Consider the following 20301-nt stretch of genomic DNA (forward strand, 5'->3'; position numbering starts at 1 on the left):
CGTGTAGAGATATGCTATATAACAGCTTTTTGGCCCCCAGAAAACTGGCGTCTCTAGCTTCCACGTATTTCCATTGACGTAGTTGTCCATTGCCTTTTTTTTTTCGGGATTAGTTGGATATGTATAATGGCACAATTCTGAGTTATACTTAATGTATTGTGTAGCTTTTTATTGTTTGAAGGGTAGGGAATTTAGGCCAGTCTTTTATTGTTGAATGCTTTGATTACAATTATACAAAATTTATATAGTATTTTAATGTTTTACTGCACAATAAAAATTGTAATTTAGTCATTGCATTTTAGTATCCTTAACAATTCTCTTGCTTTGTCGATGTAACCTTACAAGGTCTTGTTCTTACACAGGATGACTTCTGAGGTACATAAGTAGGGATGCACGATGCACCGAAATATCGATACTACTATCGATATTTCGGGCAAAAAAACCGTTCGATACCAGGATTTCCTGGTATCGAAACTTTAAGTTAAGCAGAGAACACGGTGGGCGGCTAGCTGAGCGCCGGCCGTGTTCTCTATGTGCCTCCCCCTGCCCCCTGCAGTCTCCTCCTCTTCTCTCCCTCCCTCCGCTCCCATTGGCGCCAATTTCAAATAGCCGGCACTTAGCTATTGCTAGTGCCGGCTATTTAAGTATATAGATGCCGCTGTCACACTGACAGCGGCATCTGACCCCTCCTGAGCCCGCTCCATATGCTGCAGGGGTCGGCTACTGTGTGTAACAGACCCCCGCTGCTGGTGTCTCTCTGATTACAGAGTCCGGCTCCGCCAGACTCTCTTATCAGAGAGATGATTTATGCGGAGGAGCCGGAGCTGCACGGAGGAGAGCGGCTGGAGAGGGAGAGCGGGAGAGGAGGACGGAGGAGAAGGCTGGAGGGAGAGCGGGATGTCCGGGAGAGAGGACGGAGGAGAAGGCTGGAGGGAGAGCGGGATGTCCGGGAGAGGAGCCGGAGCTGCACAGAAGAGAGCGGGAGGTCACGGAGAGAGGAGGACGGAGAAGGCTGGAGGTGGGGAGGATGAAGAGGGAGAGCGGGGGTCTGTGAGATCCGGGGGAAGTGCAGCACATGTGAGGATCCAGCCGGCTGGCAGGTGGGGGAGGTGGCCGGGGCTGAGAGGAGCAGATAAGATCGGCTGTAGTGTGTGGGATCCTCCTGTGTAACCTCCTCTTCTCTTCCTCCGCAATCTTGGTAACTGGTGCAGCAGAGCTGTCTTAGTGATAGCTGATGCAGCAGAGCTGTCTTAGTGATAGCTGATGCAGCAGAGCTGTCTTAGTGATAGCTGATGTAGCAGAGCTATCTTAGTGATAGCTGATGCAGCAGAGCTGTCTTAGTGGTGGGTGGTGCAGGAGAGCTGTCTTAGTGATAGCTGATGTAGCAGAGCTGTCTTAGTGATATCGGATGTAGCAGAGCTGTCTTAGTGATATCGGATGTAGCAGAGCTGTCTTAGTGATAGCTGATGCAGCAGAGCTGTCTTAGTGATAGCTGATGCAGGAGAGCTGTCTTAGTGGTGGGTGGTGCAGGAGAGCTGTCTTAGTGGTGGGTGGTGCAGGAGAGCTGTCTTAGTGATAGCTGATGTAGCAGAGCTGTCTTAGTGATAGCTGATGTAGCAGAGCTGTCTTAGTGATAGCTGATGTAGCAGAGCTGTCTTAGTGATAGCTGATGTAGCAGAGCTGTCTTAGTGATAGCTGATGTAGCAGAGCTGTCTTAGTGATAGCTGATGTAGCAGAGCTGTCTTAGTGATAGCTGATGTAGCAGAGCTGTCTTAGTGATAGCTGATGTAGCAGAGCTGTCTTAGTGATAGCTGATGTAGCAGAGCTGTCTTAGTGATAGCTGATGTAGCAGAGCTGTCTTAGTGATAGCTGATGTAGCAGAGCTGTCTTAGTGATAGCTGATGTAGCAGAGCTGTCTTAGTGATAGCTGATGTAGCAGAGCTGTCTTAGTGATAGCTGATGTAGCAGAGCTGTCTTAGTGATATCGGATGTAGCAGAGCTGTCTTAGTGATAGCTGATGCAGCAGAGCTGTCTTAGTGATAGCTGATGCAGGAGAGCTGTCTTAGTGGTGGGTGGTGCAGGAGAGCTGTCTTAGTGGTGGGTGGTGCAGGAGAGCTGTCTTAGTGATAGCTGATGTAGCAGAGCTGTCTTAGTGATAGCTGATGTAGCAGAGCTGTCTTAGTGATAGCTGATGTAGCAGAGCTGTCTTAGTGATAGCTGATGTAGCAGAGCTGTCTTAGTGATAGCTGATGTAGCAGAGCTGTCTTAGTGATAGCTGATGTAGCAGAGCTGTCTTAGTGATAGCTGATGTAGCAGAGCTGTCTTAGTGATAGCTGATGTAGCAGAGCTGTCTTAGTGATAGCTGATGTAGCAGAGCTGTCTTAGTGATAGCTGATGTAGCAGAGCTGTCTTAGTGATAGCTGATGTAGCAGAGCTGTCTTAGTGATAGCTGATGTAGCAGAGCTGTCTTAGTGATAGCTGATGTAGCAGAGCTGTCTTAGTGATAGCTGATGTAGCAGAGCTGTCTTAGTGATAGCTGATGTAGCAGAGCTGTCTTAGTGATAGCTGATGTAGCAGAGCTGTCTTAGTGATAGCTGATGTAGCAGAGCTGTCTTAGTGATATCGGATGTAGCAGAGCTGTCTTAGTGATAGCTGATGTAGCAGAGCTGTCTTAGTGATAGCTGATGTAGCAGAGCTGTCTTAGTGATATCGGATGTAGCAGAGCTGTCTTAGTGATAGCTGATGTAGCAGAGCTGTCTTAGTGATAGCTGATGCAGCAGAGCTGTCTTAGTGATAGCTGATGTAGCAGAGCTGTCTTAGTGATAGCTGATGCAGCAGAGCTGTCTTAGTGATATTGGATGTAGCAGGGCTGTCTTAGTGATATCGGATGTAGCAGAGCTGTCTTAGTGTTATCTGATGTAGCAGAGCTGTCTTAGTGATAGCTGATGTAGCAGAGCTGTCTTAGTGATAGCTGATGTAGCAGAGCTGTCTTAGTGATAGCTGATGTAGCAGAGCTGTCTTAGTGATAGCTGATGCAGCAGAGCTGTCTTAGTGATAGCTGATGCAGCAGAGCTGTCTTAGTGATAGCTGATGCAGCAGAGCTGTCTTAGTGATAGCTGATGCAGCAGAGCTGTCTTAGTGATAGCTGATGCAGCAGAGCTGTCTTAGTGATAGCTGATGCAGCAGAGCTGTCTTAGTGATAGCTGATGCAGCAGAGCTGTCTTAGTGATAGCTGATGCAGCAGAGCTGTCTTAGTGATAGCTGATGCAGCAGAGCTGTCTTAGTGATAGCTGATGCAGCAGAGCTGTCTTAGACAGATATCACTAACTTTATTTTTAACACAATAAAATAAAAATAGGCCAAAAATTGGTATCACTGTAATAGTGCAGGGGTATTATATTTCTACCATTTTTTTTTTTTCTTTTATACTTTACTAAGTATCGAACTGGTATTGAGTATCGAAATAAAAAAGTTAGTATCGGTATCGAACTCAAAATTCTGGTATCGTGACATCACTATACATAAGACAACTATACTGGTATATTGTTTTAATTTTATCTAATAATTACTATGTATGGTCCATAATATTTTTTATTGAAAGGGTACTCTGGCAAAAATATTTTTCTTTCAAATCAACTAGTTTCAGAAAGTCATATAGATTTGTAATTTACTTCTATTTAAAAATCTTAAGTCTTTCCATACTTATAAACTGCTGTATGCCCTGAAGGAAGTGGTGTATTCTTTCCAGTCTGACACAACGCTCTCTGCTGGCACCTCTGTCCATGTCAGAAACTGTCCAGAGCTGTAGCAAATCCCCATAGAAAACCTCTTTTCTTCTGGAGAGCTCCTAACATGGACAGAGGTGGCAGCAGAGAGCACTGTGTCAGACTGGAAAGAATACATCACTTCCTACAGGACATACAGCAGCTGATAAGTACCGGAAGACTTCAGATTTTAAAATAGAAGTAAATTGCAAATCTAACTTTCTAAAACCAGTTGAGTTGAATGAAAAAGATTTTTGCGACTTCCGGTGGGCGGGACACCAGAGTGGCCGCATCTTACTCCGGCTCCGAGCCCCAGCCTGAAAACAACCCCCCAAACCGCAGACCCCCCGCTACAAAGGGGATACCTGGGACGCCAGCAGCCTTTAGAGACCTAGGTCTCAGCACCGGAGTCCGGCCCGACCCGCGGGCCACATCACAGGAGCGGGCGGCGGCGGGTGTGTGAGCCGCGGCGCGATCCGGCGCCATCTTGCCCTGCACCACAGTTACTATCCTGACCCTGCCCGTGGGTCTCTCCGTGCTCCGTGCTCCTCTCGTCAAACGGCGCCACCTACTCGATGGGATGGGATTGGCCCGTGCCTTGCAGTTCTCATCCGACATCCGTGCCAGGACCCCAGCGGAATAGGATGAGTACCCACCTTACACCTGACGCCCACACATACAACACTCCCACTCATTTCAACATAATCTCTTGGAATGTAGCGGGACTTAACACCCCCATTAAGAGAACCAAAGTCCTGACCCACCTAAAGCGCCTACAGGCGGACATTGCATTTTTACAAGAGACACACTGGAAACAAGATGACCACCCTACACTTAAAGCTCCATGGCTGGCGGAGTACCTTGAAGCCTCCTTCACCTCAAAACGCAGAGGCGTTGCCGTCCTATTTAGCAAAAGACTCCCATACACGATAGACGATCATTATGCAGACCCTGAGGGACACTTTCTATGTATCGATGTCCATATAGCACATAAACCTTATACCCTCTTAAACGTTTATGCCCCTCCCACCCCGAACCATAACTTCTATTCCTCTCTTCTTAACTTCTTGCTCACCAGGACCCTCCGGCCACTTATCCTTGCAGGGGACCTCAACTCCCCCCTCCAACCCTCCCTAGACAAATCTGGCCAACGAGAACGTCTCGCCCCCCCCACGCCTACTCTTCTGGCCCTTCTCGCACAACTGGACGTCTGTGACCCATGGAGATTGCACTATCCGTCCGCTAGGGAATATACTTATCATTCTCATGTACACGACACATTCTCTCGAATAGATTTTATCTTACTCCATTCCTCCCTCTTCACTTTAACATCGGACCCATCCATCCATCCCATCCTTATCTCGGACCATGCCCCTGTGTCTCTGTCTATGGAACTAGCCCCTACTATCCAAAAAACCAGAATTTGGAAATTTCCAAACTACCTGGCATCTTCTACGGACTTTCAAGCCTACTTAAAAACTCATTGGGCCAACTACATCGACGATAATATCGAACATGTAGAGAATGGGCCACTTATCTGGGCGTCTTCCAAGGCAGTTATGCGGGGCCATATCATTAGCTATGTCCGCTTCCAAAAACGCAAATATTCCTCCCAATTCCAACAATTGCATACAGATCTTAGAAACGCTCAACTAGCGCACTCCGATCAACCTTCCACTGAGACCAAACAAGCATTGGAGACAGCGAAATCTCTTTTAGATACTTTTATACAAGCCCATGCTGGCTGGCAGGTCACTGCCGTCCAAAACAAATACTACAGGTGGGGAAATAGGATAGGTCCACTCCTTGCAAAACTGACTCGCCCCCCAATTACCAGACACTCATTCCTTTCCTTACGTGATCCTCACTCACATGCCCTCACACATGACCTCGAGCAGATTGAAAAAATCCTCACTGACTATTATGAGCAGTTATATAGAGCCGAACCCTCTGATCAAACTACCATACACTCCTTTTTGGACTCCCTTCATCTGCCTAACCTGTCAGCTGACCACAAAGAGACCCTCGAGGCTGACATCACCGAACAAGAAGTCATGCGCACCATACAATCTCTCTCAAATAACAAAACACCGGGCCCGGACGGCTTTTCAGGGGAATACTACAAATTACTTGCCCCAGAAATCACCCCATATCTCACCCGACTCCTTAACCTTATTTATAAAGAGGGTGCCCCACTAAACGATTTTGCTCACTCCCGAACAATCCTACTGCTCAAGCCCCATAAAGACCCGACCCTCCCCCAGTCTTATCGCCCGATAGCCCTCCTCAACCAGGACTACAAAATACTCACAAAATTATTGGCATCGCGCCTTCAATCCTTTCTGCCTTCCCTTCTTTCCCTTAACCAACAAGGCTTTCTCCTAAATAGACACTCGGTCAGGAACGTTCGGAGAGCGGTGGCGATCACAGTACACGCCTTAAACAAAAACGCTCCACCCACTATGCTACTTAGTCTGGATGCGGAGAAGGCCTTTGATAAGGTCTCCTGGCCGTTTCTTTACGTCACCCTCTCCGAGCGTAACTTTGGCCATACTTTCCTCTCTTTCCTGCAACATATTAATAGCCAGGCAGCGACAGCCCTCACCATAAACGGCAAAAACACCCCACTCATAGACTTTTTCTGTGGGACGCGGCAGGGGTGCCCCCTCTCCCCCCTCCTCTTTAATATTTCCATAGATCCCCTCCTACGTCACATTGAAAACTCCCCGATATACCCTGGTGTTACAATTGGTGATTCCGATCTCCGGGTCATGGCATTCGCTGATGATCTCTTATTGGCCTTGTCGTCCCCAAGACTCACACTTCCTCTGGTGTTGGAGGACATTCAGGCTAGGGGAGCCCTCTTGGGTTTCACCCTTAATCTGACCAAATGCGAGGCGTTACTCCTGGGGGCTGGGTTCACACTATGTATATTTGAGGCTGTATTTGGTCCTCATGTCAGGTCCTCATAGCAACCAAAACCAGGAGTGGATTGAAAACACAGAAAGGATCTGTTCACACAATGTTGAAATTGAGTGGATGGCCGCCATATAACAGTAAATAACGGCCATTATTTCAATACCACAGCCGTTGTTTTAAAATAACAGCAAATATTTGCCATTAAATGATGGCCATCCACTCAATTACAACATTATGTGAACAGAGCCTTTCTGTGTTTTCAATCCACTCCTGGTTTTGGTTGCTATACAGCCTCACAAATACAGCCTCAAATATACATAGTGTGAACCCAGCCTAAAGGTCCAAGCCGGCCCTTGTGGTCAACGTCCATACCGATTCATTGGAACACTTCTCAAATAAAATATCTGGGTATTGGGATCACCAAATCACCAGCTAAACTGTACTGTTCTAATATTGACAAATACATCAGATCTCTAGAACATTCTCTCACGCTATGGAAGCGTCTCCCTATGACGTTCATGGGCCGTGCTAGCCTCTTAAAAATGGTCGAGGTGCCTAAACTCCTGTATCTTCTACAGACGCTACCGATCTATCTGCGCCCGAAATATGAGCGGAAAATTAATTATCTCTATAGATCCTTTATTTGGGACGGTAAAAAATCCAAAATCTCCTTTAAAATCCTCCAGCAGACCAAACAACATGGCGGCCTCAATTTTCCAGACATCCGCTCCCTAAATTTAGCGGCCCAGTTCCGAGTTGTGCGGGACTGGATCCATCATACTGACATACACACGGACACGAAACTGGACTGCCAATTGGCCTCCACATTATCCCTACCCAATCTACTACACACCCCCTACTCTTCCCTACCCTCATGGACAAAAGATAACCCACTTCTCATCTCGACGTGGAAGGCGTGGAATAGAATACGCAAAAGCGCGGGTCTTGATCCCTACTCCTCCCTATTTACCTCCCTAGTGGGAAATCTGAACTTCCAGAATGGATGTCCTGACCGTGTCTTCGCTACATGGCACGCGGGGGGTCTTCGCCTACTCATACATTTCGTAGATACTACCACCAAACAGCCCCTAGATTTACAAACCCTAAAAGACAATTACCCTACACTTTATTTCCCATTTTTTGCCTATCTACAAGCTCGAAGTTATATCAATAAGTATATTCGTACCCTGTCACTCACTGAGTGGGATGCCACCTTCCACAAGGCCTTGCGTCTTTCCACTTCCACTAGGCACCAAATATCTCTTGCCTATCGCTATTTTGCCCCTACGATAGACTACCGTACAGTGACCACTGGCCTAGCCCGTTGGACACAAGCTAACATGAACCTAGACACCCCTGACCTGCTATCCATTTTGGAATATTCAATAAAGACTCTCCCCTCGGCGCGTTATATGGAGATGACCTTGCGGATCTTTCACAGAACCTATATTTCTCCCACTAGGGGTTTCAAGATGGGCATTCTGCAATCAGACACCTGTTTCAAATGTGGGTACTCTGGAGCGGATATAGCTCATTGCCTATGGCACTGTTCAGTAATTCAACCCTTCTGGAGGGTGTTGGAGAGATTCGCAAGGTCATATCTGGTAACCTTTGTACCCTTTGAGGCCCTATGGGGGATTTTTGGCTGGACGGACCCTACTAAATATAAATGTGACTGGGGGGCAAGACGGCTTCTGCATTATTTAGCTGCTGCTGCACGCAAGGCCATCCTACAGGTTTGGAAATCTCCCCATCCTCCCTCACGCCGGCTTTTCCTAGACAAACTATTGTTCTTATTCAAAATGGACTGGGTGGAGGCCTCCATTCTTAAGGAACGCAGAGTAGGAAAATTCTTCACTGTTTGGGAAACTTTTATTCCCACACTTCCCCCCCGTATTCAAAATAGAATTAAACACACATTCCAGGACACCACGTGGTATCTTACAAGACAAGTCACAAATGACCCGCCAATCTAATAAAACAACACTGTGGGACGAAACTACACACATGGACAAGTCTTTCTCTTATTCTTGGGCATCACCTGGAGCGCACGGAGATGCACGGAGACCCGCGGGCACGACCCCCCCCCCCCCCCCTCCCCCTCCCCTCCCTGTTTTTCCTTTTTGTTCTGTTACGTTCAATGAAAGAAAATAGAGCTTCGGCTGGTTACCAGAATTTTCGCAGGCCTATTCACCCAGACGGACCTTTATATCGCCACTTATCCAGCTTGCACCAATTTGTCATCTTTAAGGCAGGAGAACTGGCCTGATTAAGTGTGAATACCTTCTACCTGAGAAACTGGTAGTTTCTTTGCTAATCATCCTGTCGGCAGACCCGAGTTACTGTTTTGTCAATTTGTATTTCACTGTACCTACTGTGCCTTTTGTTCTGTTTGATAACTTGGACAAATGCTTTGATGTATCTGAAGCTTAATAAAAAACAGTTTAAAGAGAAAAAGATTTTTGCTGGAGTACCCCTTTAAGGGAAAATGGTTTCTAAACTCATAGAGGAAACTTTACGAAAAATACAGGAAGCGTGATGCCAGGCTGGATCATTTCCATTGGTGCCGGAAAACAACAACATCCTGGCATAAGGGATCGGAACAGGTGCACATCTGACCAAGGCTGATTATCTTAGCTGCCTCTTTTAAGATTATGTGGGGCACTTGAGATTTGTGAAACATGCTAGCCAGATTCTTTCTTGTCTTGCTGTAGCTGACTGTCCATGTCTGCCAATAACATTGCAGCATAAGTTGCCAAAACAAGTCAGATCTAAGGTCCAAATTTTGGGTTGTGGTGAATCAACTCAGATCCGGGGTATAGTCTGATATCGGAATTTGAATAATATGGTCTGATTATTGGGTCAGAAATATAGGGCACAAATATTAGAGTCAGGTCTAAGGTTCTGTAAAGTACAGGTATTTTTTAACCCCTTCAAGACAGAGCCCTTTGATGCCCAGATGTCCGGGTCAAATTGATGCAATGTTCCTCCTCACCTTCCAAAAGCCATTTTTTTTGATTATTAAAATCATATTCGTGTTACAGAAAAATTTTGATCACTGCCGTGGCCAGTGATTGGCTGAGCAGCCTGTCAGCTAAGACAGGCCGCTCTGAAGCTGCAGCGCGTGGGACCCGGGGAGAAGCAGAGCCCAGGGGGAGCCCTGGACCATGGATAGGTAATGCACGCAGTTTAAGCAAGGGCTGCAAGGACATCGGTAAAGATGTACATGCAGCCCTTGTTAAATGATTATCGGGCCGTGTAGTAGGCCCAGTAAATGAGCGCTGATCTAGCAGATCGGCACTCGTTTACATTTCGGGCTGTGCAATTGGACAACAATATAAGGTGTATGAGAGAAGGGTCAGGTGTCATGGCTGTAGGATAGGCCGGCTGTAGATTACCCCTCCCCATAAGGAACACATGAACCTGTGGCCATGTTTATGGGAAAGCTGTGTGAGATAATTGTCAACCCGAACATACGTTTGGTCAGTAGTTATTGACAATGTATGTGCACCTTAAGATTTCAAGAGAAGACATAGACATCTGTGAATGTTTGGTGGCTGCCTGCTTCTTAGAAATATGTCTTCACACACAGGCAGGGGATATAGGAAGAAATATAGACAGAAATGAAAACCCAACATTACCCTACACAAGTTAATCTCTGATCACTGAAGAGTCAGAGAACGGAAGACGCGCCAGCTGTCTGCCAGAATTAGAATGTTCAAGCATTCTCTATAAAGCAGAGTCATCTAAAAAGAAAGGAATGGTTAAATATGATACATAAAATAAATATAGAAAACTACTGAGACTGCTGTGCTGCGTTACCAGGGCTTACAAGCCAACGTCCTCAGCTACTGTGGTGACCTCATGACAAAACTTCTGTGCAAAGTTTAAAGAGTTCCTGTAGTTAGAAACGAGAGACGTGTTAAAAGTTTTTATCCGTTGTTCTATCCTATTTGCTTCGGCAGCATTTGCTTGGCATTGGTTGCTACAGTTTAGGTTACTTTCCTTTTTCCTATAGTCTATGTATATTATTCAACCTGTGCTATTATGGGCAACTTGTGCTAATAAAATAAATCTTCCTTACAAGGGTTACACTTTAAGGCTATGTTCACACTACGTAACAGACGTGAAAAAAAAACGTCAACCCTTAGGCTATGTTCACACTACGTAAAACTACGGCCGTAGTTCTCGACGCAGAACTACGGCCGTAGTTTTACGTAGTGTGAACATAGCCTAAGGGTTGACTTTTTTTTTTCATATATTGTCTTGTTTTAATTAAAGTTATAGTTAAAATCAACAGAAGTAAGGTTCTGGTCACATAAGTTTTTAACAGTATTGGTTTCCTTCCCCTTCAGAATAATGAGTGTTACCAGAATTAAAGGGAACCTGTCACCCCCGTGCCGGCGTGAAGGCCGCCAGACCCCCGCTAGAGCCCCGTATTCTTACCCCATCTCGCCAAGTCCCATTCCTGGAGCCGGTCCCAGGACAGAGATATCCCTGTCTGAAGCCCGGAGTGCGCGCTGCTGAGATGAGTCCGACACCCATAGAGAATGACGGCTGATAATCAGACCCCTACAGATCAAATAGCAATGGTTTATTATAAGGTTATCAGCACTATAACTGGAAAACTGTGTAATCTATGGGTGCCTTCTGGGCTGTATATTTTAAGTGTTCCTATCATTTAAATTAACTTTTAAAATGTCTTACAGACAAGTTAGAAGTCCCGATCGGTGGAGGTCTCAGTGCTGGTAGATAAAACTGGGAAAAGCACACTTACCTCCCCAGCTCACTGTCCAGTCTGACTGATTGCAGGAGTCAGGCTTCATAGATTTAGGGCCTCTATTAGACGGGACAATGGTGGCCCAATCAATAATGTAAGGGCTGACATTGTTAGCATTGAGCATGCAGCCCCTGCCCTAATCCATAATACATTACTTCTCCAACGCACCGGCACTGAGAGCAGAGGACAGGAGAAGTTCAGGAGCGTGGAAAGTAATGTATTACAGTTTATCCAATCATAAGCTGTTGCTATAACACGTAGCAATGTGTGGTCAGTGGCCGATGATTTTAGGTCCAGATCTAAAGACACGATCAGCTGATGATTGTTGTCATCGGCTGATCATTGTCTCTATTACACAGAGCGATAATCGCTCCGTGTTATAGGGCCCTTATACAGTGATCCCTCAACTTACAATGGCCTCAAGATACAATATTTTCAACACACAATGTTCCTTTCTGGACCATCGTAACTTGAGACCAGACTCAACATACAATGCTACAGACAGTCAGGATCTGCGGAACATGTAAATAACTAGATGGTCAACCAATAAAACTGGCCAGTATTAGTGAAATGCCTGCACTGGTTGGCTGTCTGGTAGTGATTCTCTGAGTATAGTGTGATACTACATGTCCTGTACTGCTCTGTACCTGGGCCACTTTTCCATAGAATTTTGGTCTCAACATAAAATGGTTTCAACATACAATGGTCGTCCATGAACCAATTAATATCGTATGTTGAGGGACCACTGTAATCCCCTGCAATCAGCTTGATCAAGCAATTTGAAAGTCGCTTGATCTATTGATTGGAGAGTGTCTCAGCACTAAGACCCCAACTGGTCTGAACATGTAACAAATGTGAGGAATCTATGGTTTTAGAACACTATTGGTCTCCAGAATAAAAGGACTCTATAGAGAGTTCAAACTACTTTGGCACTGCGTAGTCTGTGACTTATACCCCGTGTATTCTAAGCAAACGGCTATTCATTGTCTATTTGAAGCTTGCTTACGATAAAGTGACAGAAATTTTCGACCAGTACCAAGATGGATTAATCAGTCTGTAGTGCACGTTTAGGGCCCTATTCCACCGGACGATTATCGTTTGCATAATCGTAACGATTAACGATCTCAAACGACCGCTATTGTGAAAGACCTGAAAACGTTCAGTCATTTTCATGGAACGATAATCGTTACTTATGATCGTAATTGCGATAGTTTTTCTTCGCTATTTATTCTCTATTACGTTCGTATCTATTGCGAACAACGATGTCTTATTCAATGCGAATGATTTGCGAACGAGCAACGATAAAAATAGGTCCAGGTCTTATAAAGCGATCAACGATTTCTCGTTCGGTCGTTAATCGTTAACTGCATTTCAACCGAACGATTATCGTTTAGATTTGAACGATTTAACGATAATCTGAACGATAATCGTCTGGTGGAATAGGGCCCTTATTCTATTCTGCTGTGAGGATTTTTACAAATTCATAATTAAGCAGATCTTCTGAAAACATGATCACACCGCCACAATGTTATGCAGGCCAGAGATGGCAGCCCGGGACTGTTAGTCAAGATGACAACTTGAGAGTTGGCTGTTCAACTTGCGTTTTGAGTTATCAGTTGGTATATTACAGTTAGTTACACTTTAAGGGTGCCTTCACACGTACCGTATCGCTGCATTTTTAACGCTGCGTTTTTATTGCTGCGTTTTTGGTGCAATTTTTACATGTGCGTTTTGATTTTCACATGATTTTCATGTGAAAATCAAAACGCGCATGTAAAAATCGCACCAAAAACGCATCGTTAAAAACGCAGCGATAAAAACGCAGCGATACGGTACGTGTGAAGCTACCCTAAGGAGAAATATATGTTTGCTTTATTTGATAACGGCAACTGGTAATCCCTTACTTTGCAGAAATTGACCCTATCAAGTTCATCAGAAGGCAGCACTGTTGATATAAGACCAGCAGGCGAAGGAGAACCCGTGGCTTTAGTAGAAGCAGAGGAAATCATGGAACCAGAGGCTTGCTTTACAGAAGGTATTTTGACCAAGCTGTGACAATATTGTCCTGTGTGTTTTCACTTCTGTCATTTTCTATGCAATTACTCACAGTACATAACATTAATCTTCCAATTAGCTGCTTACAATTTCAATAGGTATATTAAAGAACTATAATAATCCCGCTCCATGTGTTTAATACATTTCTCCCCGAGATACCATGAAAACAATTACAACATAAGGAAAACCACTGAATGCCGCAAAAGAAATTATAAAGATTGAGCATTCTTTAATTCACGGTATTAACATGTATAAGACTTATATTAACAGATTGCATTATGTATTTAGTTTTTATTTTGGAGGAAAACCTGTGCATTAAAATATAGTAAGAATACTAAGGGTCCTTAAAGTTTAAGGCTACACTCATACCACGTTTGGCCCTTCCATTGTGGTTTACATCTACAACCTGTCAAAGCTTTCTGATCTAAAGCCAACGTAAAGCCTGGTGGAGTGCACTGTAAAATCGGTGGAATTCTGCAGCAGAGTTCTCCGTCGCGGAATCCCGTCTGCCTCAGTGTCCCACAGTATCTCTATGGGAGGGCTCACGTGCTTCTGCTCCTGCTGCTCTCCCCGCAAAGAATTGACATGTCTTAGAGCGGAGAGCGACGCGCGCTGTTGGTCCAACTGTTCAGCTTCTGTAACTGACCTATGAGTGATAGGATCGCTTAAAGGGTTGTCTCATAAAGTGCTGGGTTTCAGCACTGAGACAGCTCTGTCCACGTGACTGAGAAGGCTTCTATAGAAAGTCTATGGGACCATTCCTGTTAGCTGTAATCTTCCTGCGCTTTGTTCTAGTGATTGATGGAGTACTAAACACCCAGTCCATCATACATCAAAACCTTTGACATGTCCGAAGGTCTCAAGTACACTTTAAGCCCTAACCAGCTGCTTTAGTTTATTAGAATCTCCTAATATCTACCTAGACATAGTAAAATTCTTGGCAAAATTAGGCCCAATTCACATTACCATTATGCAGTACATTCCACTTAAGCAACCAGTCAAACTGGGATGTCAGTGTATAGCTGTTTGTACCGGCATTGACACCATGACCTGGACGAAGTCATCTAGTGACTACATTTGGGTAATTTCCAGAATGAATATGTGCATTTTTGGTACTTAAAAGAGTGGTGTGCTGTTTCAGAAAATACATATATACATTAGGGGAAAATGAGCACTTATGGGCCTTTAAAAGCAATTGAATTATAGGAACTGTGCCAGTATGTGCATATGTATGTTGGCACACCTAAGACTTTGCCAGGCGCTTTAGGAGATAGATAGATAGGAGATAGATAGATAGATAGATAGATAGATAGATAGATAGGAGATAGATAGATAGATAGATAGATAGATAGATAGATAGATAGATGATAGATAGATAATAAATAGATAGATAGATAGATAGATAGATAGATAGATAATTGATTGATTGATTGATTGATAGATAGAAAGATACTGTAGATAGATACATAAATAATAGATGTTAATTGTCTCTTTGTGATTGCAGGGTGTATACGGAAGTTCCCATGTTGTGATGTCAGTACATTAGAAGGGAGAGGAAAGCAATGGTGGAACCTCAGGAAAACGTGTTTCCGAATTGTTGAGCACAACTGGTTTGAGACTTTCATTATCTTCATGATTTTACTTAGCAGCGGGGCTCTGGTAAGTGCCTACATCCTGCTCTCTTATGGTTTCATTCTACATGGATGATTGTACCGCATTAAAGTTAACCTGTCAGAAACATTTTACAATCCCAAACCTCCACTGTCTTATACTATAGGGGATTATGCTTCTAAGTATGACTTATATCTGTTCTTTGTTCTTCTATTACTTGAAGCATTTGGATCACAGCACATGCTTTATGTAAGTTATTTGGTTTGGAGGTATAAAATGCCTTGGCAGGTTCTCTTTAATTATTAACTATAAGGTCCGGTTCACATATGGTAAAATAAAAGCAGTAAAATAAGGGGAATAAACATTGTTTTGCTTATCTAACAATTTGGTACATTAAGGTCTATTAAAAAAAAACACGTTTTTTTGTTTTTGTTTTTTTATAATGTACGCACAGACATTTTTTAATAGAATGTAATGTAGCCCATTATTATATAACATTTTTTTCTTTTGTGGATGTATTTTGCTCTTATTTTACTTGTGCGATTCTAGCCTGAGTCAAAATAGCCAAATTGTTATACCTGAAATGGAGAATTTCGGGCAGGGGGATTTTTTGCCAAAGTGCCAGGGGAGGGGGAGGATGAAAGAAGTAATCTAACGCTTCAGTATCAGATCAATGTTGGTCTGACAGCCAGTTAGAAGGACCCTGCCATTGATGGCCCCTTCTAAGGATAGGCCCTAGTAATTAAAGCATAGCTGTCATAGTTAGGGATGGTACAAAGCGAGTTCTGTTTGGGTTCGTATGAACCCGAACCCTCGGTAATGATTCCCGCTGTCTGCCCGCTCCGTGAAGCGGGCGGATCCAGTGGGAGGACCGTCTGGAAAACTGGGATACAGCCATAGCCATAGGCTGTATCCCAGTTTTCCAGGCGGTCCTCCCGCTGTATCCGCCCGCTGCACGGAGCGGGCAGACAGCGTGAATCTGCTGCCGAGCGTTCGGGCGGGTTCGGACCATCCCTAGTCATAATGCATGTTGCCCTGATCGACATGAAATCTATTCTGTGGCCAGTAGTACGGGTATTCATGGTTACAACTATGAGCCCGATTCTGATCCAATAAGGCTTGTGCACAGAACCGACCTGGCGTGGTTGTATCCATGTATACCCAAACTTTGTGTCAGCGTACATAATGACAGGTATGCTTTAAGTCCTGGAAACCCCTTGTCCAGGGATTGTCCAGAGTAAAAAAAAAAATACAACATGGCTGCTTTTTGCCAGAATCAGGGCAACACTCATCTGTTGATTGAGAAAAGTATTGTTGCAATACTGCAATATTAGACACAACCTGGGGACAGGAGTGGTGCTGTTTATAAAAATAAGCCATATTCTGACTCCTATACAAACTTTTTAAGGCTGGGTGCATATAACTAGGATGATATAATACCTCTGCTGTCTATATTCTATCTTTTTTATTATCTCCTTCAATGTTTTATGGCTGATGCCTGTGCTGTCCATGACCTCCTGACCACTGAGAAGCATGGGCATAACCAGGCAGCCTATAAAATACTGTAGTTTTGAGTGAAAGCTATAATATTCTCTATGCAGTATGACAAATGGCTTGTGCCAGTACATCTTATTGGTCATGGTCAGCACAGGCCTCAGTTGCTCACTGGAAGAACTCTAGATTATTGACACTAAAGTAAGTAAATTTATGTACAAATGTTGGGTCAAAATCGACATGGCCCTTGGATTTCTGCTAGAGATAAGCGAGCCGAACCGAGGTTCGGGTTTGTACAAACCTGAACCATCAACATTTTAATCCTGCTGTCTTTCCATTACGTGCGGAAGGTGTAGACAGCCCGAGTCCCGCCTGGAAAACAGGAGTAAAGCCTTCCCCACGGAACGGGAAGACAGCGGGATTCAAATGCCAGTGGTTCGGGTTCGTACAAACCCAAACCTCTGTCCTCTCTCATTTCTACAGCAGAAGTGCCAGAGATGTGCTGTATGAACTGTTAGGAATCTGTATAAGGATTAGCCCTATTGTCATTCACTGAAGCTAATGCTCAGATTTCCTCTATGGGGGTCGTTCCTCTAAGGGGTTGTCCAGGCTTAGAAAAATATTTTCCTATTTTCAAATCCATTCCTGGCTTTGGCTTCAAGAATCTGTCTGATAAATCTGTCTGTGTAAATGCACCATTACTTTCAATTACTTTCATGCCTATCAAAAGTAGAATATACCACTTAAATGAATTTAAAGCGAATGTACCACTAGGTACATTGTATTGTGTTTTTTTACATTAACAGACCAGCTCCCGGTGCGGGGATGCCCTGGTCCTGTTTCCCGTGCACAGTGCCAGTCTATTTCCGAGCACTGTCCCAGCACAGAGCACTGTGTGCAGGCCCGCCGGCCCCAGTTTGGCGAAATCCCTCCCCTCTGTGACACCACACCATTGATTCTAATAGAGCTGCGTCACAGAGGGGAGGATGTTTCATCACACTATGTGCCGGCGGGCAAGCTCCCAATGCTGCATGCCGGAAAGGTGCTCAGCACCAAGTGAGGGAATCGTGCGGAGGGTCGAAAAAAGAACTGCTCCACCGACATCCCCGCGCTGGCATCGGTCTGTTAAAAAACATAAAGAGATAAACCTAGTGGTACATTCTCTTTAACGAAGAGGGAGACCCCTCGAAATGCGTTGTCCTTGCACTAAAGTGTTATATATGGTCCCATACTGATCCTGCCATACTGATTAGCTCCTTAGCACCTCCATTTTTCTACTGCTTGTGGATTACTTCCTGAGCCTCTTGGATCTTACATAAATTTAATAGCACTCTATACATTTTAGGCTTTTGAAGACATTTATATTGAGCAGCGGAAAACAATTAAGACCATGCTGGAATATGCGGATAAAGTGTTCACGTACATCTTTATCCTTGAGATGCTTCTGAAATGGGTGGCCTATGGATTTCAAAAATATTTCACCAATGCCTGGTGCTGGCTGGACTTCCTGATTGTTGATGTAGGTATTTAATATTATAGAATTATACCCAATGACTTATTATCTCCATATTATAACCAAGTTAATTCAAGGAGTATTGCATTAAATGTGTAACATTAATCCTAGTCAAGATTAGTCATGTACAGTATCTGTAAAAAAAAAAAAAAAAAAAAAAAAGTTTAAAATCATTTGAAATATATAGAATTATTTTATTTAATACTATCTATAAACTTACTTTATTGATGTCTTTTAAATTGATTTGTTGATTTGTATACACCTAGAACAGATTGACATTTGAATATGACATAGTTTGTGTTTGTATGTTATTGATGATATGTATGATGACACATTGTTGGAATAACATTATTTACACTTCTAAATTTTACATAAGACATTTTTGCTCACGTGGGATTTAGGTTCTAGATACTTATTTATTTGGAAATTGTAGTTTCTCTGCTTATTTTTGGATTTTTTTTCTCTTCTTATTATTCATACATTTTTTACATTAGCCCTAAATAGCCAACACTCACTCTTGCAGATCAATAAACAGGTACCAGAGTACAGCTGACTCTCAACCAGAAATGTCATTTTATGATGTATGACAGATACTATGTGACTTAAAGGGGTACTTTGAAATTTCTTTCAAATCAGCGGTTTAAGAAAGTTATATAGATTTGCACATTACTTCTATTTAAAACGCTCAGGTCTTAGAGTATCAGCTGCTGTTTGTCCTGCAGGAAGTGGTGTATTCTTTACAGTCTGACACAGTGCTCTCTGCTGCCACCTCTGTCAGGAACTGTCTAGAGTAGTAGCAAATCCCCATAGAAAACCTTCCAAAACCTTGTGTCAGAACATGCAGTACTGGAAGACTTGAGATTCTTAAATAGAACTAAATTAAATTACAAATCTATATAACTTTCTCATACCAGTAGATTTAAAACAAAGTCACTGGAGTTCCCCTTTAAATTATGAAATGCAATTTTTTTTTATTCAAATTTCTACTATTCTTTATTGCTATGGCTATTGAAACTTTAACTGCAGCAGTTATTCTCTCTTACTTTCTAAATCAAAGGTCACACTATTAGTCATAAAGGGGTTTTCTTTAAATTTAAAAGGGTTCGTCCGGGGAGCAGAAAACAGCTGAAGCCTTCTGCTCCCTTCGCTGACTTCCTGAGATTCCATGTCTCAGAAAAAAGCCTTACAAGATGCGGGAAAAGCTACACCCTCATTGATGTCAAATATCTGCACAGTATCTCTGATATTGTGATGATTGCCACTTAGCCCTGCCCCCAATGTCTCAAAAGGGATGGGGGAGGGGAAAGTTTCAAGTCTGGTGCACAGAAGGCTGTAGCCATCTTCTGCTCCCTTGACAAACCATTTAAAGAGAAACTGTGTCCAGTCACAAAAAGGATTTTTGTGAGGAATTTTGTTATATTCCAACTGTATTGTACCTTCCTGCTATGCCTTCTTGTTCTAGGTACAAACTTTATTTCAAAAAGAGGTGTGAATGCTAGACTCCTAAAAAGCTTCCAATCTTCATACCCCCACCCCACAAGCCTAGCCTTTACATCACTCGTTTAAATTCTCGTCTTTCTGACTCTTCTGTGAAAATTTTCAAATAATTAACTAAATAATAAACCCCCTATATTTTGGAAACCAGGAGGCAAAGCAGTAAAGTGAAAAAACTATGGGAATTAGTACCTGAATTTTGGTGAAAAGTCAGAAGAGAGGGAACTTTATTTTAAAAAGTAATATGAACACTAAACTTGGGGGGTGTTTATGAGCTTCATTGTTTTTTAAATGAGGCTCACGCCTTTCTTTATTTTTTAGTGAAAAATGCAGCAAACCAACCAAATAGTAAAACTCCTTCATCTTATGTACCAGAAAAACTAGCAAAAAGGATTAAAGGGAATCTGTCAGCTCCCGGGCACTACCTAAGGTGTTGACAATGTGCTGTAGTTGGCAGCCTCCAGTGAGCATGATGCCTTTTTGGTAATTTTCCGTGCAGCGGATTATGTACAATCTTATGTCTCCTACTGCACTAAAGAGTCACAGAGCAGTTGTTCGTGACACACTTTGGCATACATCCTCTTCCCTCTTCATGAATAATCAATGCTGCCCAGCCTCCTGCTCGCTCAGCTGTCAGATTGCAGATCAGTCCTCTGTAGGAAGGTTATGTC

The 20301-nt window shown here is 43.5% G+C and overlaps 1 protein-coding gene across 8 annotated transcripts in view; it reads left to right on the plus strand.

Annotated features, from left to right (window-relative positions):
• The window catches only part of LOC138800825 (sodium channel protein type 2 subunit alpha-like), a 118768-nt gene that overhangs the window by 75900 nt on the left and 22567 nt on the right, over positions 1 to 20301 (plus strand). For all 8 annotated transcript variants that reach the window (XM_069982879.1, XM_069982877.1, XM_069982878.1 and 5 more), the window contains 3 exons: positions 13375 to 13498; positions 15023 to 15177; positions 17969 to 18142. In XM_069982879.1, the coding sequence (XP_069838980.1) occupies positions 13375 to 13498; positions 15023 to 15177; positions 17969 to 18142 (453 nt within the window). The remainder of the gene's footprint in view (positions 1 to 13374; positions 13499 to 15022; positions 15178 to 17968; positions 18143 to 20301) is intronic.

Source organism: Dendropsophus ebraccatus, chromosome 9, assembly GCF_027789765.1.
Source record: "Dendropsophus ebraccatus isolate aDenEbr1 chromosome 9, aDenEbr1.pat, whole genome shotgun sequence".
Classification (NCBI taxonomy): Eukaryota; Metazoa; Chordata; class Amphibia; order Anura; family Hylidae; genus Dendropsophus; species Dendropsophus ebraccatus.